This window comes from Lissotriton helveticus, chromosome 1_1, assembly GCF_964261635.1.
Source record: "Lissotriton helveticus chromosome 1_1, aLisHel1.1, whole genome shotgun sequence".
Taxonomy (NCBI): Eukaryota; Metazoa; Chordata; class Amphibia; order Caudata; family Salamandridae; genus Lissotriton; species Lissotriton helveticus.
Genome location: NC_136057.1, coordinates 1,051,677,536 through 1,051,705,195, shown reverse-complemented (window position 1 = coordinate 1,051,705,195; position 27,660 = coordinate 1,051,677,536). Strand labels below are relative to the sequence as shown.

General features: G+C 46.7%; 1 protein-coding gene across 1 annotated transcript in view; it reads right to left on the bottom strand.

Annotated features, from left to right (window-relative positions):
• The window catches only part of SHANK3 (SH3 and multiple ankyrin repeat domains 3), a 2,381,185-nt gene that overhangs the window by 1,381,970 nt on the left and 971,555 nt on the right, over positions 1 to 27,660 (bottom strand). Inside the window, exon 5 of the mRNA XM_078677930.1 lies at positions 13,662 to 13,733. Coding sequence (XP_078534056.1) covers positions 13,662 to 13,733 — 72 coding nt within the window. The remainder of the gene's footprint in view (positions 1 to 13,661; positions 13,734 to 27,660) is intronic.

The following is a 27,660-nucleotide window of genomic DNA, read 5'->3' as shown; positions in this document are numbered from 1 at the left end:
GGACCTGTATGGAGGCATGGTGACCAGCTGACTGCAGTCTGAAAGACAAGAGGAAACTCTTTCTAAAACCATGTCTCCAGTAATATGCCTGTGCAACCAATGTGTAAGATTCGCATGGCACACAGTGTAGCGGGGGCAGCCAAGAGGTTGAAACTAATCAATGCTGCCATGCCAACCCACCAAGTTTAATTAGCAGAGCAACTTTCATGCCATGGGGGGTAGCTGGAAATCTGCTTGAGCGCAGTCAGTGAGCGATTGATGAAGGAGAAAAGTTGTGCATGAACCGCTTTCCCTGCTACCTAGGCACTGATTGGCTCAAGGCAGATAGGTCTATAATTGCCCATAACAGAGGTGTCCAGTGGAATCATTCCGAATAATGGAATAATGCAAACCCTTTTCCGTTCCTGAAGGCTTGAGGCCGTACCAAAAGAGTTTACCAGATTACCCAACAGTGGAGTAGTTTAGCCATATTCTACCATGAATGGTCTGCTCAAGCAACACAGAAGAAAACTCCTTGTGGTGTGAGAAGAGTCCGGTGCGTAGAATCCCTCACAGGCTTCTATATGTCTAATACCATGGAAAGGAATAGTCTCTTGTACGGGGGGGGGGAGGTTAGTAGCATCATTTGGTCTCAAGGACAATGTGCTGCACATTTTTTAGATTTTGTCTATGAATTAATTCAGAGATTTTCAAAGGAAGAGGGAAGACAAAACACCAAAATGTGCCCTCTGAGAAAGGGTAAATTCCTTCTTGTGATAAATTGCTCACTCCCCAGAGTCGGGAGGAGTAGGACAGTAAGCACGTATTTCATACTTGCTTTTTAATTTTTTTAGGGTTAGCTCTAGTCTCAGATGCACAGTTAGGGCTCCGTGCCCTCTCTAACACCTTACAGAGCCTTTCCGCTTCAGCCAGCATGCTTGAGTCCCAAGTAGCTGAGCCTGGTGCGATTGGAGGTTGTCTGTTTTAGATAAACTCATTTATTTGGAGCTGAAATAATCCATGAGTTTACTAAACTATAATGTGTCTGGGCATCCATAGAGACCAGAGGAGGCCCTGCATTTGAATGAGCAGAGTGGGACACCTTGATAATCTTAGCAAAATGATGTTTTAATAAAGCGATGGCGGGAGGATCCACCTTTTGTAACTGAATTGCAGCAATTTAAGGTAAATTAAAATAACTGTGTGATCCAACCATATCATAGGGTTGCAAATAAGGTTGGAAGTAAAATCTTCTGACGAGAGGCTCATATCAGTCATTATTGTTGGTGTGGTCATGATTTGAGTAAAGCAGAGAGTGGTACATGTCTCCACCAGTGAGGCAGGCCAAGCCCTACACATTAAAGTCGCCTAATGCAAGAAACTTAGCGGCACTGAGAATCAGAGAGGAGATACGATTTTAGAGTTCTATTGTGAGTTCCGATGATTTCCCTGGCAGGCGATACACCTACATGCCAGAAAAGAGTCTTAAAGTGGTGGTATGACTGAAACTATGCTGGATGAAGATGATTTATTGCAAAGATTAACCTCAGGTTTCCACTTGGGATTCGGTTTTGGGAGTGGCTCATGTAGTTTAATGCCTGGCTTCCTGGCATAAGTATTTACAGTTTGTTGGGTATAGGGAATGGGCGCAGATATGACCAATGGCATTTGCCTCTCAGCTCCAGATTCTTTACAGATGCAGCCAGAGGTTTGGCAGATTTCTGGAGCTGTGGATCCAGGGATAGATCCGATAAAGGCATTTCAGAAGCTGATCATCTGCAGGCGTGAAACGGAGCCCTCGTAGCCTAGAGAACCTTTCATGAACCTCATTGGAGGAAGGGAAGATAGACGCGTGCCCCTGGATACTCTGCCCAGGTGTAAGCTCTTGGAGGCTCTGCAGAGCTGTGCCAATGGACTCCCCCAGCCAGCCTCAGGCAAGCCCAAGCGCTTATCGACTATAAGAAAAAACTTCAAACAGCGCTCAATATCAGACGCGCCACAGTCAAATAGCCTATGGCGAAGGATACATGCTAGCCATTGTCAGGCGAGACCTAATGTTTATAGCCTAAGGAAAGAGTTTATGTTCAATTCTTTATTGTATGATTAATAAAACCCATTACAAAATTCTCTAATTCCACATACTAAAAACATTAGAAAATTAACTTACATAAAAAGAACATAAGTGTTCAAACATATGTATTAAAATATGTGTATAAAAACATACAAATAAGAGCATATGTATCCTGACTTACACCTCACTAAAAAGGTAGGTGGGCTCCCAAAGTGCTTTAAGTGATTGAAATGCTGTTGAGTGTTGCTATGGTTTAAGATAGAGTGGCATTTCAGCTTACTGTATTTGCCGGCCACGTACGGTTTAAATATAAATCGGATCTCAATTCAATTAAAAACAGGCGTGTTAGTGATGTAGGGGGACTCAGGGCCCCACTGAGCTAATTTGAGGCCCCCAAAAGTGCATAGAGTGTGTAGAGTGCAGTCTTGACTGATACTTTGCAGATCACAGGCACATTTCCCGGGCCTCACTGATAAAAAGGTGCCCTCCCGATGGGACAATTATGCATAGAAGAGTGCTGTCTGGACTGTGGCGTTGCGAGGCACTGGCACAAACCTCAGAGGGGAAGTTAAACCCACCAATGTACATGCAAAGGATTAAGTTCTGTCTCTGCTACTAATTTACAGGCCTTGCGCACATTTCAAAACACGTTCAATAAGCGTCACAGGGTAAATAAAGTACTAGCTGAATGGCTACATTGCAAATCGCAAGCACAATGCGCAAGCCTCGCTAAAATGATATTAAACCCCGCAGTCTGCATTGCAGATCACAAACACGAGCCTCACAAAAAAGGGGGGGTGAACACCCCTGTGTGCATGCAAAGGGTGATGTGCTTTCTAGAGTGCTGAACTGCGAATCGCAGGCACATTTCATGATGCATTCAGTTCACGCAATGATGACTATTGCAGTACAGAGGACCACTTGAGTAGAGAACCAGATCCCAGTTGATTTGGGGCATGTTCAACCAGGCACAGACGTCGCGAACAGGTGTGGACTTGCAAAATGCCTGATAGGTGCATTAATCAGGATGAACTAAATTGTTTAATGTTCTATCAAACGCGTGCAAAAATTTCACGATTTTCCCTGCCAACATGGGATGCTCAGCAGAGAGACAGACGATTACAGCAGGTCTGCAGGCGCGGATGCCCAGTGCCCGGAACTGAGGTTTTAAAAGAGCCTGTCCTTCAGCAGGGCAGATACGGATAATGTGCATGTGTTTCCTTGCCGATTAGGCAAAACCTCCACAGGTTATTTGGGCTTTCTCTTCTTTGTGCAGGTGTACAGTCCAGAATCGGTAGCCCTCCTAGTCTATATTGAATAAGTTGTTTGACATGACATGCAGATGTTTGTGGTCGCTTGTGGTCCCAATTTGGTAAAGCTTCCTAGAGCAAACCAAGTGTGCGTGTTAAGCCATTTTTTGTTTGTCGGTTATCCATGATGCCATTTTGGTGATTATCCTTTGGAAGTTAGCAAAGGGGGCAGTGGCGTAGCAAGGTCAGGTGGTACCCAGTGCGGAAAATTTCTTGTCACCCCCCGCCCACATTGAAATTATTAAAATAAGGAAAAAAAAGATAGTTACACATATTTTTGCCATTTTGTCACCCCCCTCAGTGATGACACCTGGGGTGGCCCGCACCCGCCGCACCCCCCCTTCCTTTACCACTGAAAGGAGGTGGAAGTTGCCCACAATAGGGCTGCCTGTAGGTTCTCGACCGTTTGTTCCAGATAAGTCCGGTCTGCGGAGTGGCTGGCCATTATAGATATCTCTATCCATAGTTGGTCCTCTAATGTATCAGTCAGTGTCTGTTGTGCGAAGTTTAAAACATATTTTCAGAAAGGTGGCTTTTCTTTCCAGGACTTAATGGAAAAGGCCAAATTCAAGCTGGGTTCACGCTTGAGAGGCATGTTTTGGTAGCCGGAAAACCTTTTTTTAAGTGTTCACTACTAGTTTGTCCAGCAGGAAGGAGTCCCTTCCGTACATTACCTCTGAACCATAAGCTACAGTGGGCACTAGCTTGCCACTGATCACCTTCAGGAGGGGGGGGGGGCAATTGAGAGTCCATTGAGTTTTTTGTAGAGCTTGAGGAATGCATGTAGCATGGTGGCTGATTTTGATTTTAGAGTCTCTTTGTGTGATTGAAAGTTTCCGTGGTCATCCACGATCATGCTGTGTTACTTTTATTCCACAAAGGTGATGACAGCCAGACCATTACGGTGCCACCAGCCTGGTTTATTTTCGTGTCTGCCTATGATCATTATTCTTGTTTTCTCAAGGTTGATGGCGACCTCATTTTGATTTGTGTAGGAGTGGGTTGCATCTAAAAGCCGCTGTAGCCCCCGCTAGTCCTGGATAAAACGAGGGCATAGTCTGCGTAGAGTAGGCAGCAGATTGGCTTAACTCCCAATTTAAAGGCATGTGCATTCACTTCCCCAAGGGCTATAGAGAGGTCAGTGAGGAAAATGTTAAAAAGAAGGGGAGCAAGGACACAGCCTAGTTTCAGCCCTGTCGATGTCAGTAATTTTCGTGGCAGGGATCTGCCGTCCCCCAGTTTAACTTGAAGCCGGCTGTCTGAGTACGAGTTAACTATGCTTTTTAATAGATAGGACTAAATATTCCTTGCCACAAGCTTCTCTCACAATAAGTTGCGTGGAACTGAATTGAAAGGTACTTTGAAGTCCACAAAACATAAATATAACAAGGATTTAAAAAAAATATTTAATCCACTAGTGATGTCAGTGCCAGAGGATTTCTGGTGGTTACCAACCCCTTTCTAAACCCTGCTTGGTGAGGGACTATGTTATTTTCATCTTATGGCTATATATACAAAATCCAACATGAGATGTATATCAGTTTTTATAGCTTTTGGGTGAAGTATATAGGTACACGTGCCGATGTCTCATAAAAATCCCTAATGCCAGTGGCATAGCTAGACATACTGCCACCCGGCGCGGCCCCTAAGTTTGCCGCCAGGGTGCAGGTAAGAGCGGGGGTGGCATCCGACACAGATGACTTCTTCCGGGGGGAATAGTCGACGGATGACTTGTTCTCAGAGGATGGTGGTATCGACAGACACGACTCCCGCCGCCCCCAAAAAAAGTGCTGCCCAGTGTGGACTACCCCCCAGCTACGCCACTGCCCAATGTTTATAAACTATACATGAAGGCAGTTTCATAAAGCCAATTTCAGAGCATTTGTGGCTCTTATAGACTACAAATGAAGATCAGAACAGTGTCAGTATTATACAGGAGACGACTTCACACAAAGTCAGTGGTAAACCACAATGATTGCAATGTACAGGGGACGATTTCGTAGCGAAAAAAGCCAGGCAAACCTCACAGCTTGTAGACCAAAGGAAAAGATAATATTAATAAGTAAGTGTAAGACAAGCCTGGTGCTCACACACTTCAGGACAGTATTTCATACAGAAGCATGATGCCAAAAAGCCTTAACTTACCAAAATACCCTGGCAAATTCACTGATAAGCAATTGACTGAATTAAGAGTCTTAAGAGTGAAGCAGCTGGTATACTCTGTCACAAACACAGCGGCCATTCCATCCGCCAGATCACAATTACAATATAGCCAGGGACGGACTGGGAACCCAAAGCAGACCTGGCAATTTTCTCGGACCAGCCCATGGTGAAGCACTGGATGACCCCGGGAGACTGGAAACGCTTGCTTGCTGCTTTTGTTACTGGGGGCTGATATTGCAGCACCACTGCAAAACAGGCCCCTAGTAAAATAAAACGGCCTCCACCACTGCAAAACCGCCGTCCACTGTTCCAGCCTATTGGGAAAATGCCCAATACCCGGTACGGACAGTCCGGCCCTGATTATCGCCTGAGGCACTAGTAATACAGTGGAAGGGACATCAGCCAGGTTTGTGAGAGAGTATCCCCTTCACCAAACTGTGAATCAGGCTCCAAGCCTCTCCCATGCAAGGCCTGACATTTCTTGTGTGATCAGATGTGAATGCAGAGACCGTGGTAACCTCTCTTTCAAACAATCATCTCTCCAAGGTTTCAGTCTGTTTACTTTTCAATTCGATTTTAGAAGCTTGGGCAGACAAAACAAACTCAGAACAGCATAACAACTAGAGCTGTAGAAGAAGGTCATTCTAATCAGGGCAACAGCAAGATAGGAGGAAAAAGCCAAAACCTGATGTGAGGAAAGCACTACTGCAATTCAGCAGACCTTAAGAGGCAGACATGTTACAGTGAACAGCTTAGTTATCAGACGGCCAATCCAAGCTCTCGGTCTCAAAGCGCTGACAATCACACATAAAACAAACCAATAATAAAGCTATCACACTGCTCAATGTGGAAGGTGTTTGGAAGAAGAGGTGCCCATACTGTGGCTGGTATTCTGTAGGGTTACATGACGTCACACGTCAGAGGGTTGAGGAAGGTGCCAGCGACCAAGCCGAGACCTCTGACTCTCATGCACCCACCACAGTCCAAAAAGCCAGCACTAGGGCACAGAATCAACACATACATAGGAACAATTCCTGAACACCCCGGCATCTGGATTATTCTTTCCCAGGTAAGGGTTTGAGGGGTCAGACGTGCTCTATGAACATCTTCACATTGCATTATCCTCAACGTGGTGGCCTTGTAGTGCTGTGCACGCCTTGTCGATGGCCGTCCTCCAACAGTGCTCACAACCCCTCTTCCCAGTTCTCCCTCCAGCTAAGCACATCTAACTAACTTTGTGACCAACGCAAGTGTGTCCACGAAAAGAGAAATTGGTGGTTGCATTGTTGTGAGAAACTACCAGCATGGAAAAATATGGAATGAGAGAAAAGGGAGGGAGACAGGGAGAGAGAGAGAGAGCGCGTGAGAGGGAGAGAGAGGGGGAGAAAGGGGGAGAGAGGAGGAGAGAGAGAGACAGGAGGAGAGAGAAGGAGGAGAGAGAGAGAAATAGAGAGAGAGAGAGAGAGAGAGACAGAGGAGAGAGAGTGAGAGAGGGAGAGAGAGAGAGAGAGCGAGAGAGAGAAAGAGAGAGAGAAAGAGAGAGAGATAGAGAGAGAGAGAGACTGTCTGTCTCTGCTTCTGCAGGGCCACACAGAAGCTTTCTAAATCCCGAGGCCTCTTTTGGGAGCAACCAACCGGACTGGTCTTCGTTCCGCCCTACAGTGCTAATTGTCTCATCTTGCCCTCTGTACTCTTTGGAGTCTAAGGCACGGTTGGTGATAGAAAGAGCCGATGTATCAGCTCAGGCAGAGGCACCTGTCGAGCAACCTCGGATAACATGTCACACACCAACTCCCCACACTGCACTGTGGACTGCAGTACTTACTTTGTAACAAAAGTGCCAGGCCGTGGTCAGGAGGCCACTGCGGCTTGCACCACCCACTGCCCCGGACAGTGCTGCCAAAGTGCCAACACACCTACTAATCATCACACTCCTGCAAGTGCGACAATTCAGACTATTCCAGGCCCCCAAAGCTATAAGAATAGCTTGGGCGGCAGGTATTGGTTATTATAACGTATATTGAATTAATAAACAACTGTTGTTATGCTCATCTCTTAATAAAACAAACAGCGCCACCATGTGGCGAGCGCCGGAACCCACCAAATGAAGCTCATGTTAAGCACTGGTGGACTCACTGTCACCACAGCGCAAAGCATGCCATCTCCAAGGGGTACTGCAGACCCTCGCAGCAGAGCAGGGCTGTGAGTAGGAGATGCCTTTAGCAATAGCATGCAGTACTGTGCACTGTCACCATACTGTACCCTCTGACCTTAGACGTCAGGTGGACCCCTACTGTTCAGCCCTATCGGGCACCGCCGTGCAGGACATTGGGCCCTCGGTGCACAGCAGTACTGGCCCTCGCCAATGAGAACCTCAATATACAGCCCTGCGGATGCTCAGCACACAGCGCTGTTGCCCCTCCCTGTGAGCCCTCAGCACAAAGCACCCTGGGCCCGCACCCTCACTCTTCACAGATGCTGCCTCTCTGAAGAGGGAGCCATGGAATCCTCCAGAGTGGACAGAAGCAGGGCGAGTAAGGATGGACAGACAGGACTGGGCTGCAGAGCCGGGGTGAGGGCGTGGGGGCTCAGTTCTAAAGCTTCAAACAACAGAAGCGAGGCTGCGGCATCCCGAGCCCCCACTGACACCCCTCCCTCCCAGAGCCGGCCTCTTCGCCGGCTCCTCCTGCGGGCTCTTATGGGGACCACACCTGCTGCCCACTAAGAAGCTTTGAAGTGGAAACGCGCATGTCAGAAGCAAGGGAAATACAGACATGCGGAGGAAGGAGCGCACGAAGGAACGAGGAACACGCCTGAAGGGAAGACGACAGCCAGAACCACGCCACACGCAGGCAGAATAAACTAGAGGAAAGAGACACAAAGGCAGAAACAGCTCAGAGAAACCACAGTCTTTCTGGGCAGTGCACGCTATTCTATCGCCCATTGCACCAGACGCACCCTCGGCTCCTATAGGGGCTGCTTAGCAACAGGTGGACCCGCAGAATCAAGAGCTGGGGAAAAACAGGGCACTTGCATGAACAATGCACACGTCCGAACATATTTACGTTTCAAAGTAAACAAGCATTTGTAATGCAATCGGTCTCGCATTTGTTAAAGTTAGAGCTATGGGCGTTGAAAATGACAATGTTTTTTACTTTTGTGTTTTTTGTGGGGCCATCTTGTAATAATAATAGCAGGAAACACAATGGAAAAAGGGGGAGTTTGTATAATACAGTTTTAAATAAGTAGAGCTTGTGTGGTAGAATCAAGATTAACCATGGCATTATTTAACACAGTTTGGTGCAAGTGAGAGGTGTGGGGAAATATTTTGAAGCAGTTGTTCGAAGGTCGAGTTTGGCTATATAGGGCTGAAGGCATGATTGGACTACAGTGAGAACGATTTTGCACCTGTGAGTAGTTTCTTAGCAGGGCCTGGTAGCTTCACAGAAATAAATGGAAGCATTCTGCAATAGATGAGAGCGGGATGACACAAAGAGTGGATATTTTAATTGACCACTGCACGTGCTGAGAGTGAAACACCACTCTAAGTAACAGGCTGCAAACACAACAAGCCACAACAAATAAACAAGCACAAAGCGCGCTGATGTTGAAGGAGCGGGTGCCCTGCCAATAAAAGGCGCCGCGGCCGCACAAGTCCCCTGACGTAAGAGCAGCACCTTTGAGGCAATTTGCTGGCACTGCTGTGTCAACAAAGGGAGATTCCAGCATGGATCCCCAGAGTGAGAGGGTGTGGCACAGAATCAAAAGTATGCACATGGAAAGAGGATACACATTCCCTCTCCATCTAAACGAGGGAAGATAATGCCATTAATACTCTTTTGGTTCTTATAAGAACATACAAAATAATTGTAATAAAAAAAAAATACACCTACCCATAATATGGTAAAGTGGATCAATGGGAGGTAGATATCTATTTTGGGAACTTAAGGTCCCCAAGTTAAAACACAGACGGTGTTGACTCAGCCTTTCATGTTTCTGTGACTGATGAAATGAGTGGCATTGAGTTGATTGCATCTTCGGACTTGTATTGTGCATTTGAGCTATTCCATGCTTTGATATAAAAGGGTTTTGCGAAAAGCTATCATTAAGGCGGTCTTATTTTCTAGAGACCTAAATGGCAGGCTAGACTTGCACTCTTTGGGTGCAGAATGTGGCATTTCATGGATCCCAAGGACCCCGTTTGGAGAATCCACCTAGTATTTCTCATTGGAAAGTCCTATGAGGATCAGGATTTCAGGACCCCCATTGCAACTGGCTCAGAGATATTGATGGCTCAACTATCCCCATCAACCCAAACAACATAATGCAGCGTTTACATAATTCTATATATAATGTTCATGTCTACCGCAGTCCCTGCCATACTCAGGGTCATTGCCAGCAGCGATCTGCGCTGCTGAGTTGGCCGGCGGGTAAGTAACAATAGACAGCGAGTGGCTGAAAGGTACAACCTGTCCTGTTGGCAGCAGCAACAGGTAAACCGCTCCGTCTGCTGAGGTTTTCAGTAATTATAACATATCGTATAGATTGCCAGCTGAGTGGCTCAATTTTAAGAGGCGCTGCATAAGGCTAGAGTGTGAGAGGGACAGACATGGACGTACACACGCGCACACACGAGAGGTCCTTACGCAGACGCACTCTAGACTTCTGCTGGGCCTCCTAAAATTGAGCCACTTAGATGGCATTTTATGCGCTTGTGTACGTTAGAAATACTGAAAACATCAGCAAAAGGAGCGGTTTACCTGAGGGACAGACGTGGACATACGCGCACACGAGTAGTCCTTTCACAGCCGCACTCTGCGCCAGCGCTATAAATGTACAAACTGCACTCTTGGGCCCCGCAGACCTGTTTTGTTTGTATTTTTACTTATAGCAGATACTCAGAGGTACTGAGACTGTGCCCTACACAGTGCCAGGTCAGACCCTCTGAACAAGAATGACAAAGGAACGGACTGCACCAAAAGCCCAAGCAGTCCTTTGGCAAGAGAGCGAAAGGATCTGCCCCAGATCAAAGAAGACAAGCATTTGTAATGCAATCAGTCTCGCCTTTGGGACCTTATATGTATTTAGCTATGCAGCACATTAGCCAGGGTGCTGAAACATCTACTGTTCTTTAACATGGAGGGAAAGTAAGCACCAAACTGAGTGACACGCCAGGTATGGGAACATATGGAGAGAAATATTGCCTTTCAGCGGGTAATGGTATATTCCAAAGCTCTGTTTTTAACATAAAATCAGGGCTTTGGTGGTCAGATCACTGAAAATACAAGATTTTGACAAAATATCATTGTCTACTGGTGCTTGTGGAGGACAATTTCTATGGACTGGGATCTAGACAATGCTAAAGTGATTCTGGTATTTTACTGACCTCTGCTGGTCGTTTTCTATCAAGAGAGTTAAATAGAGGCAGTTTCCAGAAAAATAAAAAATAGAAAGTCCCTCAGCAGAAAGCAATTCCGGTATTTTAATGACCTCTGCTGGTCGTTTTCTATCAAGACAGTTAAATAGAGGCAGTTGAACAGGACAAAAGTCCCTAAGCGGAAGCAGACAAGTCCTAGGGCTGATCTCCAGAGCCCACAAAGTACTTACACAGTACATACACATATAAGTATATACTAAAGTATATACAAGAGGTCTCGAATGCTCGACCTAAAAATGGCACCAGCCGACCGGGATATTGCCCGGTACCTGTGAGGCCAGTTGGCCATGATTTCACACCAGGAAACGTAGGATCAATCCCAGCTTCCCTGCCTGACCGACATGTGTGATTGTAGGCCTTACTTTATTTACCTTCTTTTCCTTTAGGTTCACAATTGAGCGCATCATCAAAACACGTTAGGATGTGCGCTGTACACACCCACTCTAGAATATGTTTTAAGACACTTTAATGTTACTCCACTTGTAATAACAACAGACACTACATGTACGGTACATGACAACTGCCCTGTCTCTTGGTTCACTGATGGCATAGCGTCAGAGTCATGTGGGTGGGGAAGGGGCGCAATTAATGTTTCAAATTCATGTTTAGCGTTTCAAATATTGTAAAAGGTTACAATGTGGTGAAACAGTCAAATGTACTCAATGAAGTGAACCGCACCAGAAGGTAAAACACTTCCCTTTTGAAGAGTTTTATTCTATTGTTACATGACCATCAGAATGTCGTGTGCTGCTGGGACGGCCGACGCATGGGCTCTCCGCATTAACCTGTGGCTCTCCCACCTCCGGGGCCGCAGATAAGAAAGGAGATGCATTTGCTGGGCTGTCTCTGCTGCTGACAGTGTGGGCCTCGTGGCAGGACAGGGTTGAGGTACACAGATAGAGCTGTTAGCGTTATTACTGGATACCAGGACATGCAGAAAGGTGGGAGACGCTGGGTACCCTGGTGTTTTAGGAGATCTGTGAACCCCAAAACTGAAAATTGGGGTGTGATTGATCGTGACTGATGCACACTGACAGAGCTTGGTGAGACCCATCATGGCAGTCCAAGGCTGGGGGCATTGTCAAAGCTCCAGATGAAGGGACTGGAGGGAGGTCAAGAGGTGGGGGGAAGCGCTCATACTGGCCAGCTAATCCCCTCAGCTGACTCATCACAAGAGTCGAGGAGTAAGTGAACCACGAGGAGTAAGTGAACCCCCGACATTACTGCTGTGCAAACAAAGGGAGACTCCAACATGGATCCCCAGAGTAGGAGGAAGTGGCAGAGTGGTTAAAGCTTCCGACTCAGAAGCTGAGGATCCGTGTTCGAGCCTCTGTGCCGGCTCAACATCCTGTGAATCTGGGCAGATTACTTAATCTCCCCCGTGCCTGCTCTATATAAATGTATTCATTTTTTTTTTTTTAAGCAAATATCGTGGTGAGTCGGGCAGGCAGTGTTGTGGGAGGGGCGAAGGGGTGGGGAGAGACAGCAGAGGGAGATTAAGTATGAGATGCGGTAATGTCAATAAATAAGCGCAAGGCGCATTGTTGCTGAAGCAGAGGGCACTGTGCTCATAAAAGGCGGGCAGTCGAACAAGTCACCTGACATAAGAGCAACACATTTGAGGCAATTTGCTGGCACTGCTGTGTCAATAACGGGAGACTCCAACATGGATCCCCAGAGTGAGAGGAAGTGGCGCAGCAGTTAGAGCTGCAGACTCGGAAACTGGGGATCCATGTTCAAGCCACAGCATCGGCTTAACATCCTGTGAATCTGGGCAAATCACTTAATCACCCCCTACTCGTGCTATATAAATGCACAAACAAAAAAAAAATTAAAACAGCAATTCCAGTGATCCCAGAGGGGTGGTGGGGTCGGGCAAGCAGTGTTGTGGGAGGCGTTTGGGGACAGCAAAGGGAAATTAAGTGAGGGGAAAATGAAGCTGCCAAAGCTAAGTAAACAAACTCGTAACAAGCAGAGCCAGGCCAACAAAAAAGAAAAGAGTGCTCTCAAAGCTCTCTACATAACCTCACGAGTAAGAAAACACGTAACAGGGGGAGTCCTCATGGGAGGATATAAAGTCCAAAAAGAGGGACTACTAATTGTATCCACCAAAAAAAAGCCAGCATTTGCAAAGAATTGAAAGAGGAACCAATTAAAAAGATGGGTGGTGCTCCAAGCCCATGTTCTGAATAAAGCATGTCTCGAAGAGACAGCACATGCGCTGTCTAGGCGAGACCTAAAAAGCACATATGCTATTGTAGTCACCCATTGACATTCACTTGCGGAACAGCAGTGTAGCTTCTACCTGTACTGAATGAGTCCCTGACCATGCCGCATCCCTAACTTCCTATCCCAGATGTGAACTGAGTTATCAGGTTACACCCATGATAGGTGACACGTTTCAGAAGTATATGCTCCCAATCAGCAGTGCACCGCGCTACTAGAGTTGCATTACACACAGACAACACCCTCAGTACTGCCAGCAGAGAAAATACAACAGCCCCTTCATGAGGATAGACTGAAGGCTGCAACCTCCCTCAGCGCTGAACTCCAACTAAGTATAGCACCCTATTACAACATTAGTAATTGCAGCTCGATAACTCCTAGTCCACACACGCACACACACACTGCACTTCCACTTATCAGCTCACAGCCACAGATGGAGGCACTTTACACCCCCCAGAGGAAGACATGCTCTCACCTTGGTATGGAGCTTCGCAAACTGCTTGTCGTCCAGAGGACTCTGGGTGTAAACTCTCCTCTTATATCGGAACTGTGAGGGAAGGAAAAAGAAGTACAAATGTAATATTCAACTGTTTCAGCGGTAACACAAGTTTACTGAAACGTTTCTAGCTTTATGATACATTCATCACACAGAGCCAAGACTCACCACAACCACTCTGCAGTACCACAGACACATTAACATACATCACACACACTTCCCACCTGTTTCTTTGGAAACCATGGACCGCTCTCCACCAAACAATACATCCTACATTTCCCCCTTTGCAATTACTGAAAAAGAACAGGTAGGCAGGGAGATGATACCTGCATGCAACCTGTCTGGCACCAGAGCTACGTAGCTTACTAAGAACCTGCAACTCAACAGCACTGACAAACACCACACCAACATACATCGCAGATTATGATATCCTAAATATACCACAAAATCCCCAAATTATGGCGATTTACGTGGTTAGCAACGCTCATCTGTACTGCACGGGCTAGACACTGGAGAACGCACCAAACAGCTCAAAGAAGATACAGCAAAGTCCTTCAGCACACTCATGCATCACATGCGTACAACTCACCCCCACACATACAACTCATCCCCATGCGTACAACTCATGCCCATGCAGACAACACTACAAAGAGCTCCATATGGATCACACGCATTTTAGTTTCACAACACGGACCACTATAGAAGTAGACATTTATAAAATATCAGCCAACCAAATGCAATGGAACACAACCAACAAACCATTAATAATTGATGGAAATCCCAGAACGTTATGAAACGAGTGCACAGTTTATGATGCGTTACAGTGCCATAGCAAAGGTATAGTGTACAAGCCAAATTCTCTTAATACACCATAACACACATATCATAAAATATCACAGCATTAAATGCCATAGCCCACCGTACCATACCATAGCATATCATAGCATGCCATAGCATACCATACAGGGAAGACTCTGCTGGGATACTCGACCCGACTGAGACTCAGGACCAATAACCATGGATCTTTAACCCAGTCCTCAGCGGAGCTGTATTTTCAGGGAGAGGTGATTTTAAAGTGTAATATCAAAAACTGAATTGCCTGTAGACATTTTGAGCCCCCTAGTGGCCTTACTTTGCACTTTAAAAGCATCAGTGAAACATCTGGAGTTGATAACTAAGTTTAACAAAGTGAATATAGCAGTTGCTGTGTGTTGAGGAGTCAGATGGGAAGCTGGGGAGTGTTCCTTGGAGCTGGGTCCAGAAGAAAGAAATACCGACCGCCTCAGAAGATGGAATCCTTCCTAATATCCGAAGAGCACCTTAGCTCAAATGTTTGGGCCACTGAATACTAATGCTTTGTCATGCAGAGAGGAGATTGCCCAGAGAGGCACTGGTGCCTGAGACATCTTTTGTTTGCCGCAATAGTCCTGAATCAAAAGTGTGCTCCTGAGGTTTAGCATTCCATCTTCCCTCTATAGGCATTCCAAGGATTTGTGGTGAGGTTGATGTGCATTAAGCTATTATACTCTTCATCTAAAATGTTCTTCATTGTTTACTTGCTTCAGATATAATCTATGCCTAGTTGCATTGGGTACATCTTGCTAGCTGGACTGCTAATGCAAGTCTACAGCCCCTGGCTCAGGTTGCCTTTCCGATGGGTTGTAGCACCTTTTCCGAGTCGCCTTTTCTGTCCTGATCAGTCCTAAGAAGCTGGGTTTTGACAGGCCAGTGGGTTTGCTCCTCAGTGGAAATATGAACTACCCCTGCCAGTGGATAAAAGGGCAAATCTCTGCGAGAAGAAGACAGTTATGAGGATTAAGTATGAATTGGTATTTATATACCGTAGACCTAGCTAGAAAGCAACGGAGTGCTGCACATTGCTTGCGGAAATGGGAGACATTGTACAAGACCGTGTACATCAAGTGGGGATTACACAAATATATTTCACAGCCTACCTTATTTTCTTTTAGGCATAGGGAGATTAGGTGATTTGCTCAGTATCACACAATGTTGAGTTAAGCATTCAGTCCGAGATTCGATCCTGGTACCTTGGGTTCCAAAGTTGGCACCTCTAATCATTGGGCCACGTCTCTTCACATTAAAGATGTTATCTGAGCAAATTTAATATCAGTTGATACGTGGGCGCAAGGAAGTCTCAGTCCAGGGAGGATACTGAAAGTGCATTCAGAAAAGTCATAACCGCTTCAGCCAAGGATGTACACTCTAGAAGCGCGGTTTATTGAGCCTGTTCTCCTTTGCGAGTACCACTGTGTCTCATTCTCAAATCTTGATAAATAACCATGGCACCACACCATTGTTAGGTGTCAAAATCTAAAATCCATAGACACCAAAGTATTAACTGTAGTTAAAAATGTTTCCATTGGCAATATTTTAGTTTCTTTCAGCTTGACCTATCGATGCTGACGCCTACAGCAGTTATTCACCATTGACTCGCCCCTGGATCCAACGGCCGTCTGTAGCTCTTCTCTTGGTCTCCTTCTGGGCCACATCCTTGTGATGTTGTCTGCTACATTCTAGGCCTCGCCACTGCTACCACTGCTCCTCTGGACCTGCTGTTCCTGACTTGTTGCTAATCCCTTATGTGGTAAGATCAGACTTGAAAGTCTGTTGTATAATAAATCCACTGCTGTGGGGTGTTTATTGGTTGGCTTAGAGAGGGGTCAATTAATTGTGGAAGGAAAACACTCTATACTTAACCAGCAAGCAACATCTGATTCTTGTTAGGCCTACAAATTACTGAGTATTTCTCAGCTGACCATCAATTGATTGCTTCTGCCCGCCCTGCATACAAATTGACCAACTGGTGGTCTTCTGACTTTCAGATCCTACAACAATAAACATACTATTGTTTGTTTCAAATCAATTTTAACCAGTGCTTAATTTGAGCCAGTGATTGCAGGTGGCGGCCAGCACTTATTTTTCTGCATTAGACATTTACCGAGAGCACGAGAGGGAAAAACACATAAATGGGAAATAACGCGACGTAGAGGAAAATAGAAAACTGTAACAAAGCGAGAAAACAGGGACCTGCAAGAGTGAGATACATGGACAGGGAGTGTCTGGTAGTCGATTAAAGAGGCATGAGGTGGATTTAATCCAAGGTAGCCTTTGTATTCGGTGCACCGACATTTAGTAGCACCAGGTGCCGGTTCCTAAGCAGAGCTTCGGGGACCAGCACTTATTGTTTGACAAAATAAGCACTGTAACCCCTGTTGGACTTCGGGTCCCCTTAACCCCTTGGCCACTTTAATGCCCCCTTGTATCCTCGAGCCTGGCTCCCTTTCTATCTACACCACGCACAACTCGCTGTGACACAGGGGGTTGAGAGGGATTTTCCTTCCAGAATCAGACAGTCTTCTAGGAGCTGCCTTGTGAATGTGGATGACACAATAATGACTGATCGATGACGGTGGGCCCTCCTGGAAGCTAAGTGCACTTGATTGAATAGTAAAAACAGTACAGAAGTCAATAGTAGAGGGAGCACAATTTTGTTGTTTGGAAATGGAGAGTGTGGTTGCCATGGTTCCTAGGGTTCATTCATTGGAGATATTGAATTAATGCCAATACTCGGATAGCCACATGTTTCCTTTAGAAACTACTCATGGCACGAGTCCTGGCTACAACAAGAATAGTGGTGCAGGGTTGCATATATTATTCAAGAATGTGGTGGTTATACATTTGCCCCCACCAGAAAGGCAATATCTGAAAAATGTGGTTTAGCGTACGACAGGGAAAAAGTGCCGTAAGTTACATGTTGTGGAAGTGATATGCAGGAAAGAAATGAGATCAGCAGCACGGGAACTCATAATGAGGATTAAAATGACATGGCTGAGTAGAAGGCTGTACGTCTTGAATACAGAGTAAGGGATATTATTAAACCTTTATATCGTAGCCATAATATCAAGGACAGAATTATTTATTGGTAAGAATTTAAAGATTTTTTTATACATTATATATCTCCAAGGTACATAGATGGGGAGATGTTAAGAATAGCAAATCTATACTTCCCTGTAAGCACTTACATTTCGATTTCTTCAACCTCAAAAATCTTGCTATGATATTGTTATAACAATATTCTCTACTAGATATTTTAGACTACAATAGGGTAAATGTTAGAGCCAAGACATTCTTCAGGCACAAATGCTCAGAACTCCCCAAGTGCCAGAGTCTGGGTACCGATTCCTTGCACTCACTAGTTCCAATCTATAAACGAAGGCTTTCTCTAGGGGGATCAGCCTTGAATGTCTGGAGTATAATACGCCGACTGTAGATAAATATGTATAGGTTAGCCTAGAGAGGGAATGGTTCACTGAAGCAGTAAAACACCGTCTAGATCTTCTCGGTGCAGGTAACATCCATCCAGACTCTGAAGGGTGTTTAATGACCCCATCCTGCCCCATCTCTGGGCAGAGATTCCCAGATTTAGATTGGGGCAACTCTGACTGCAAGATGTTGAACATCATCATCAGATGTTAATCGTTTTGCCTTTTACTCCTGTACTAAATAGAGGATATTGGAAACTCATGAGTCCAAACATCTGCCCACCTCTGTGGACTCATTTCCATCAGGGGATTTTGGCAACTTCCGAGTGAGATGGTGAACATCGAAAGCATGCATGTAAGGCTCGTGGAGTGAGAAGGAATACTCTTGGGACACTAGACCCAAGGGATAATAATACATATTATAAGCTATTTTTAATGATGTGCAATGGCTTGTTAGGGCTCGCGCCCTGCGTTGCACTGTGCAGCGTTACTCGCGCAGGCGAGAGTCCTTTTGTAGGGGGTTTCAAAACCGACCCTGGAATCGCACACGCTCGTGCGTGTGCGATTCCTTTCTGTCCATGGTATGCGGTCGTCTTTTTTAGAAAGACAGCACGCAATAGGCCATGGGCAGTCGCTTTGCTCCGCCCATGGCCTATTGGTGTCTTTTACCCGCACCCCAAAATCTGTTTTCAATTATCGTGCCCGGACACAGGTGCGATAATTGAAAACAGATTGCTCGCTGTGGTGCGCGCACACGCGCACCACTCGTGCGCTTGCTGCGTTTGTTTCGTGGGTGGGGAGAGAGATGAGGGCTGGTGTGGGAGAGCCATTGAAAACCAGTGCCAAACACGACAGGCAGCACACGCTCGTCCCCTTCCGAAATACAGTCCATCGATTTTTCCAGGATCCATTCTCATTTCTATTGCACCATACTTTTGAGGAAGCCATTTTCGCACCTTCGCCAAATTCTACCTCGTTCTCTGGCTCCTTTCCGACTAGATTTTTACAGGGCGCTGCCTCACACTTACAGGAAGTGCTGCCTCACAGTCGCATCAATTGAACCTCACTTGCGCTTGAAGCATGGGGGAGCCTGCGCGTGCAGCACGCGGGTGCTCATGCGTGCAACACGTGATTTCTCTTCCTGCTAGGGGGCTGACAGGCTTGAGACTCCAAGGAGGTTGAGAGTAAGTTTTGTTGGGGGGAGAGTGGGGGCAGAATAAGTCCACAGAAATTATTGGAGTGTAATGACGTGTGTTTGAAGAAGGTTTTGTGGGCAGGTAGTCCTATTGAAGTGTATGGTGGACATTCGAGGGTGCATTGAGTTGTTCATTCGCAGCACGCAAGGACTCATGATTGGCCCACACATTATGGCCCTCACTCTCCCAGCATGCGGGGCCAGGGGGTTCAGCCATTGTTTAATATCGGGCAGGTGTTCGCCTGTGAAGGCTTGTGGGAATAGTGCCAGCTCTTTGATTGGTTGCACCTCCTCGGTGAACATAATCTGCTGCCCAGATGCAGGGGGTACATAGTTCTGCGTCGCTGCCTCTAACACCCCGTTACTGAAGCTTTTAAAGTGCTTTACACAAATGTCATCCCTTCGTTCTGCGCTCCCTTGCTCGGCCGCATTCTTGGAGTCTTCAGTCAGCCCCTCGCTTCCATCCTCAGGCACAAGCATTTTAATTAACTCCATACCTAGAATGCATGTGAGGCATCGGGCCTGGATGCTGCCCGATTCCCAAAAAAACAACCAGGCCGGTTCCAGACGTACGGTGACAGAGCTCTTTCTCCTACTCTCTGCTCCTCGTCTCTTAGCACTCTGAATTATTCATTCTTTCTTCCCTCCCCCTATATATATTTTCTTATTGTCCTCTTTTCTCTTTGTCATCATGTCTTCTGTGTCCATTGTTATTGTTCACCTGTTCTTTTTTCTATCACCCTTCCTTCTCTTTGTCTGTTTCCCCATACTCTTGTTTTCGGTCCTCTTGACTGTTTTTTTCTCTCCATGTCTGTCTTTTCTCCTCTCGGTCTCCCTTTCTCAAACTGTCTCTGATGTGTAGACAGGGCTCCCGCTGCCAAAGTACGTAAAAAATGCAGCTGCTCTCATGAAACTAGGGGGGCATTACCTGGCCTGTATTCACATCACACGGCTGATGTAGTCTTTCATCTCCCTGCTCTTGCAGTGTTGGTCCTATGCCATCACTACAGGACAGAATAATGGTGCACCAGGGAGACAGATGCACCACCAGGAAGAGTCTGACATTACTGAGTTCCTGCTCCATGCAGAGACTTGAATTGTTGGAACAGGAGCCGAGACCTCTGGTCAGTGGCTCACAATCTTCGATATTTCAGTAGCATGTGCGGCTCAGTATCAACTCTAAGTTAGTATTAACAGCAAACTGAGGTCATCAATATTTCATTATTATAGGTGGCTACGTTAACAATGACTCAATGGTTTCATCAGGAAGTCATTATCATCAATGGCTCAATATTATCAGTGTCTTCGTGTTCTCAGTGTGGCTAAGTATAATGCTCTTGAGTAGCACAGGCGTCACCTCTTCAATGGTTCAGTAGTATTCGTGCTTCAGTGTCCCGAACAGCTCAGTATCACCAGTGGTCAATATTATTACTGACTCACTACTGAATAGTGGATTAATATAATGAGCCATTAATACTAAGCCAGTAATAATACTCATGACATGCAATACCTCCAGGTGAAATTCCTCAAATCGCTATTTCAATTCTCTCTAGGCCCAGAAATACCAGGTTTTTAAGACACCGGGCAAGGCTTTGCTGCTGCACGAACAGAGACTGCAGACAACAGCACAGCCCAGTCCTCATGTGACTCCTGCAGCAGCAGGGGGTGCACGTTGTGCTACAGCCCTCGCGCTCTGCGTGACTAATGGCCCGGGAGCAGTGTAATCCCTATACGCGTTTTGGTGCTCCCCACTGCACAGATAGCCACTAGAACCCATTTGGTCCTACAAGAATGACAGACAGAGATGTATTAAACCTTACAGATTTTATTATTTAGACGTTTGCCATACAGAAATTGATTGGAGTAGCCAAGATCAATTAATCCATACCCAGAGTGCAAAGCTCAATTAAAATTCAGAAGTAAATTAAATTACTCATTAAAGTTCAGGTCAGAAGAATATCAAGTGTAAAATGGGAGAGAAATCCTGCATAAATACAACTCCAAGGATCAGTTGGGAAAAGCTCTGTTACATGTGCAAAAGAACACACTTTTATAGGTTTCTGAACACAGGCTTTCAGACATTTACTGCAGTTGTACATGGTTCTTATTGTCTAAACCAATCAGCACTAAGCACAGAGAACCAGTAACAGATAAATATGTTTAGAACATCTCTCATAATACTACCACATGAAGCTCCTCACAGATGCCACCTGTGCCAGAACAAATATTGTTACATCATGTGCAATTCTACTAAATCAGCTAGGTGCAACCTTGAATTAGTACAATTTCTATTCAGAACAGCTTGTGAAGGTCGCTTTCTCCGACCACTATTCTATTGTGTTTACCCACCTGATGCAGTGGAACCTCACAGCAAACTGCAGCCTGAGGCCTAAAATCTCTGTGTTAGCTAAAGTTCAATTTTTCATTCATGCAAAGCATTACATTTCAGAAAAAAACAGCCTTATTACAAAGAGCGCTCTACCTGGAGACAGAAGCCTACCCAGACGTCCCCGACCCTCACCTCCCCTCATCTGACCTCTTCCCAGCATCCCTCCTGCTCACACATTCAAGCTCAGAGTAGGTAGAAAATGTCAGCCTTTTTTGCTAGGAAAAAGAACAAGCATTTGCAATGCAATAGGTCCCGCATTATTAAAGTTTGAGCTATTGGTGTTGCATTATTTAGCAGTGCCAGTAGCTCAAACTTTAATAGTGCGAGACCTATTGCATTGCAAATGCTTGTTTTTAAATGATGTTCTCTGCTTGAAAGGCGAAAGCCATACACAGTAATGCTTCATTCAACATGGAGAATTTCATCTGCTATGTGTACCCCAGAAACTTGTGTCTTGAACTGCGCCCTTTTCTGACTTCCGCTAAGGGCATTGGCTCAACCTAGACCAATCACAGGTCATACAGTGACGTAAATGCAGTGTTATATAAGGGCAGCTGGCCCTGACTGTCCCCTGTTTCCTGCATCAGATGCCAGCTTACAGAGTCATGTGACTTCTCTCTGTGCCTGGGAGACTCCATCAGCCCCAGGTTACCTGGAGGTGGTCAGAGCCCCGGACAGGCTGCATCGCCCCCCAGCTTGTAGTCGCTCACACTGGTGTTACTCTTGGGGATACTGGGTTTGGGACCAACCTCTACGTCACCTGGTTTGCCGAGAGGACTGACTCTCAGCATCGGCCCCCTTAGGTAATAGGCCTGCTGTCAGACCCCGGAACACCAGGCTTCAGCCCAGGCTGGCAGAGCCCTTCAAACTGCAGGCAAACCCTGCAACACTGCATCCGCCATCACCCCACAGACTCTTCTGGTGTCAGAGCCTCGGACGCTGTCCATCGGCCCTCACTAGGACTGCTCTGAGCCCGAGACACTGTGCATCAGCCCAGGATCACAGGGTCACTTGGACTGCTGGACGCTGTGACTCTGCCCCAGATCATGGCCTCTGCGACGTCTGTCAGAATTTAGTACGTTAGGCATTCATACCCAGCTCATAGGGGGAACATCCTTTTCAACGAAACTCTAACAACGCGGTACCATTACAACGCAGGTTTTAGAACGAAAGTCGTTACAACGACTTTCGCTGGAGGGCGCTCTAGAATAGGGAATAGTTTAATTTACTATCCAAAAGCTTCCCTACTATCCACGGGGACTGGAGTTGGAAAAGTAAATTAAACTATTCACTATCCAGCGCCCCCAACGCAAGTCGTTGTAACGACTTGCGTTGAAAAACCTGTGTTGTAACGGTACGCGTGGTAATACCACGCGTTGTACCGCAATACATCTGCTCACAGGCACCTGCACTGCTGTCAGAGGTTGGGGCAGTAGGCCTCAGCTCCCAGCCTGACTGCTGTAAGACACAATGCATCTCTTCCCAGCTCAGAAGTCACCGATCCCGCCATAAGACTTGGGACAGTGCACCAGCACTGGTGCACAGAAGGTCACTAAGACAGTTGCCTGGTCTTGGGGCTCTGCGTCAGCCACCATGAGACAGAGTTACTCGCACCCCCGGCTGAGAAAGTCACTTAGGCTGCTCTCACGCTCTGGGACTCTGCGCCAGCCCCCACGAGACAGAAAGTCACATAGGTTGCTGTCAGGCTCTGGGACTCTGCACCACTGGATTCAAGCTAGCCTAGCTGATGAAGGGTGTTACCAAGAAACTGGTCCCAGGATGCTTGTTTCCGGTTCAGGGAAGACCTGGCTTGGCAGTTCGGCTGGACTGTTCCCATGAGGAACAGGGTCAGACTGATTTGTATATAGCTGGGTCTGAACTGGGGTGGCGAAGTGAGCTAAACAATGATGATGGATTCAACCCAGATCTGTGACTGTGGGTGAGTGTATGAAAAGTTTTGGCGCTCTGTTGAGGAACCAGAATTCGATCTGGGCCTAGTAAAACATGCAGTTATTGTTAGTGATTATCGTGGTGTAGCTATCATACAGATATAGGGATTCAAACACTAATAAGTCTGCACATATAACCGCTTAGGGATTCATGTACATCTCATTGCACGTTATTACTTGTCATATGCGAACACAGCTTGACTCGACCCGCCCATTTTGTGGCCTAGCCTGCTTCCAGCAGCCATGGAAACCTTCCCTTTTCGAGTCAGAACTACGTTCCCTTGTGAAATAGTACAACTGTAGCAACCTGCTGCTTCTGCACGTTAGGCCTGTCAAGGTTATAGGAGGGGGTAGGTTGGGTAAGCACATTCCAGGGGAGCGCAGTGCGGACTCTCGGAGCTAACAGGAGGGAGTCGCCCTCTCAACCTTGCTATAATGAGCTGAACTATAATAAGGAGGGTTTTTGTGTTCCATATATGGTCTTTCCTTTGCACCAACCTGTACCAGCCTGTATTTGTCCATCTTAGGTAACGGTTTCAAAAGGCAACAGTATATATGTGGTTTGCTGATAATGTGCCAGCAGTCTTCTTGGCAGACCTCGTGGGGTTAGGACGCAAGGAGCTCCTCTGGCAGAGTTTGTTTATTATAATAAACGATTGGACCTTCTACACTGCCGACTGACTGATTATTGGTAATTGGTATATGGGCTATTAGTAAGTATGGCTCTAATTGGGTGGTAATAGAAATTTCGGTACTTCAGTTGGCGACTCCGCCAGGACTCCGTGTTGGGGTCGTCCCTCTGTAATCAGAAAAGACGGGACATTGAAAAGAGTAATCTTGATCGGGGGGAAGGATCGACCGAAGAATTGGGGTCCGCTCCGCTTTCCCGATTGAGAGAGCCCCGCTGCTAGTGATCCCACGCCGGAGTCCTTCGGGTGTAACCCGAGAACGGACCACGTTGGTCCACAGGAGTTGGCAGTAGAGAATGCCCAATCGGACCTGAGTGCACCAGGTGAGTGATTCGTCTTGTTTCATGTTGGATATCCTTTGGATTTGAATTTGGAATTTGGAATTTGGTGACTTGTTGTCACGGAGAACTCGGAAAAGGGGGTCTGATGGGGCAGTATTGAGGCTGCACGGGCAGACGCTCCTGTTTTGGATTTTGGAAATTACTAGAGATCAAGACCAGACGCCTTGGTGTAGCTCGCGGAAAAGTTCACACCCGGCCGCATTGCTCTCGGAAACGCCGGGGGCTGAGATTGGGTAGCACTCAGACAGATCTGGAGCGGCGCTTGAAAAAGCGGGCTTAGCCGGAATAGTTCGGGAGGTGAACCATGAATGCCGTCGGATGGTCCGTAGGACGGTCTGTGGTTTAAAAGGAACCTGTGTGGCTATCTCTAGGCAGTCTAAGGACAAGACCGTTCATTTTCTTTTGGGTCTTCCTCAGATTTTGGAAAGAGTTCTCCATAGGTGGGAGTCGACGGGCTCCACCTTCTGTTTGAAAATGCGCGTTTGTTGTATTGTTTTATGTCAAATGTGAAACTGTGGTCACTTTATTAGTGCAAAATTGTAAGAGTGAGTTTGGATGCAGAACATGGCCATGTGTATGAGAGTGTTGTAAATAATAACCTTTTCTTTTCAGCTACTAGTCTAGAAAAAGAGCAATGCCGTGCTTCAGTAAGCTATGCTGCGGCTGTATTGGTCGAGGAGGCACAAGGCTGGATGAAAGCCAGCCAGCCCCTCCGGAGGAAACTCCTAGCCATGATATGTACTGTAAGCATGGTATTGGACCCCTCTTATTTAATACTTTATGGAATAAGTATACCAAAGACAACGTAGAACTCCAGTGGCCAAAGATGGGATCTTTTGATGAGAAAAAGATCCAGTATCTGCAGGAACGCCTGTTCGCTAAGCGGAGCAGGCAATCCATGTTTGATACTCTTAACAAATGGCAGAAAGAGGCGAAGCGGAGACGCATCCGAGCCGAGAAATTAATGAAGATACAGCAAGGGCAGACTGTGACTCAGAAAGCCGTTGCTCATGATAAACAGAAGACCAAACAAAATATCGAGTATGCAGACAGACAGTTTAGGTTACAGGTTGATAAAAGTTATGTGACTCGAAATGAGGCAGAAGATGAGATAGAGGATTTGTTAAGTGCACGGCCTCCACCCCCGTACGTGCCACAGCGCGTGTATCCCGCTTTGCCTCTCCAATCGGCCACAGCTCCTCTAGCCTCCGCCCCGGCGGGAGACGTGTCTCTCGTTCCCTTAGGTACTTATGGTGCCACTCCTACCTCATCGGGAGACACGGCTACCCTTCCCCCTGACGCACGACTGCTTCCGACAACTTCCCGAACAGCCCTTGCAGCCCCGAGTCCCATTTGGACCTCTCAATCAGCTGGTACGACTCCCGAAGACGGGGAGTGCACACCATTAGGGGAACATGGTAGTATGAAAGGTAGACGATTGTTCACAAGAGGCTCCGTAGGATATGGTGAGAAAGAAGCCGTAGCGGACCAGGCAGCTAAATGGATGCGAAACAATATATACGCGGTAGCTGATTTGTGGAGTACCATAAAAGACCTTGAACCAGTTACGCAGCAGCATGCGCTCTAGCAAATGTCTTGCTATCTTATTGAGGCTTGGGAACTATTCTTCCAGGATGGGATGGCACCCCAAATACTATATAACATCCGAGACTGGACGCAAAGGTTTAACATGGACCCAGTGGAGGTATATAAGAACGTAGACACCTTAGTAAAATATTGAGGCAGAATGTTCACGAAAAGCCCCAATTGGACATCTCTGCAGCCCATGAGAGAGGTACACCCTATTTTTCACCCCGAGGTGCGTGACAATACTGACCAAGTCATAAGAGCTCGAGTAGACGCCGTTTTCAGGAGCAATGGGTGTACACTCCGTGGAAACGAAGTGAGGTTCTTGCTTTGAAATCACAATTGCCTGATCCACGCAAGAACCCTACTGCATATTACAAAGAGTTGACTGAAGCTGCAGCCTCAGCTGTAATGACATTAGCAGATATAGAATTATTTTTCGGGTTATTGGTACCGGTCGACATATGGCGACAGGTACATGGTACTGATCACACTGCAGAATTAGGGGGGACTTGGACCGAATTGAAAGATTGGGACCGAGACCGCAAACCCGGAGATAAGCCCCGAAACAAAATTATCACTTTGCCAGCAAAAATAATAGCTTACATGCATACTCTAATTCCAACCCGTAAGGTTGACTGGGACAAACTGACAGCCTGTAGACAGAAGAAGGACGAAAGTGTCTCCGACTTCTTTACTCGGTTCGAGGGAGTTTTTATTGACTTTAGCGGCCAGGATCTAGCAACGGAAGGTGGGGGACGGTTGTTTGTGAATAGGTTTGTGACCAATTTGACACCCGAAATTTCTGCGCGGTTGCAGGCTGCTGAAAGTACCTGGACTACCTTCACTCCCTCCGTGATACTAAGCATGGCCCAATATTATGAGCATAGGGAAAACGAGAGCAAGGATCAAGTGGAAAAGAAGGCCAAGGATCTTAAGACACGAGTATTGTTACAGCAAGTCGTTCGAGGACAAGGGGGAGGAAGAGGAGCTCGAGGGCCTGTATCCAGAGGGGAGGGGACAGGCGAGGCGCAGGAAGGGGCGCAGGCACCGGCGCCGGCGAGAGCCAGCCGTTAGGGTTAAATCAGTGTGCCTATTGTAAACAGGAAGGACACTGAAAAGCTCAGTGTCTGTTACTACTCGCCCAGAACGGAGCAGTTCGGGGCCGAGGTCGTGGACGGAGTGGCCCGGACCGGAGTGATATGCACAGGGAAGAGGTGGCTCAAGGCAAGTCTGAACGGAATCATTTTGACAACCCTCAGGGTAGGCAATACTATAATGAGGATTACGCCTTTTGTGAGCAAGATGGGTACAATCACCCATAGGACAGCCGGGGACAGAGTAGGGGCCAGGTGTCGATCCCAGTCAACCAGCAAGGACCCTATGTGAAGAGGGAATTGATGGGGACTTCTGAGAATTTTCTAATTGACACAGGAGCAATGAACAGTTCAGTTGCTCGATCGTTGGTTCCAGGGGCAGCTCTGTCCGGGCTAAACAACATATCTGTGGGATTTTCAGGAGTCCCAGTGGTAAGCCCCATCTCTA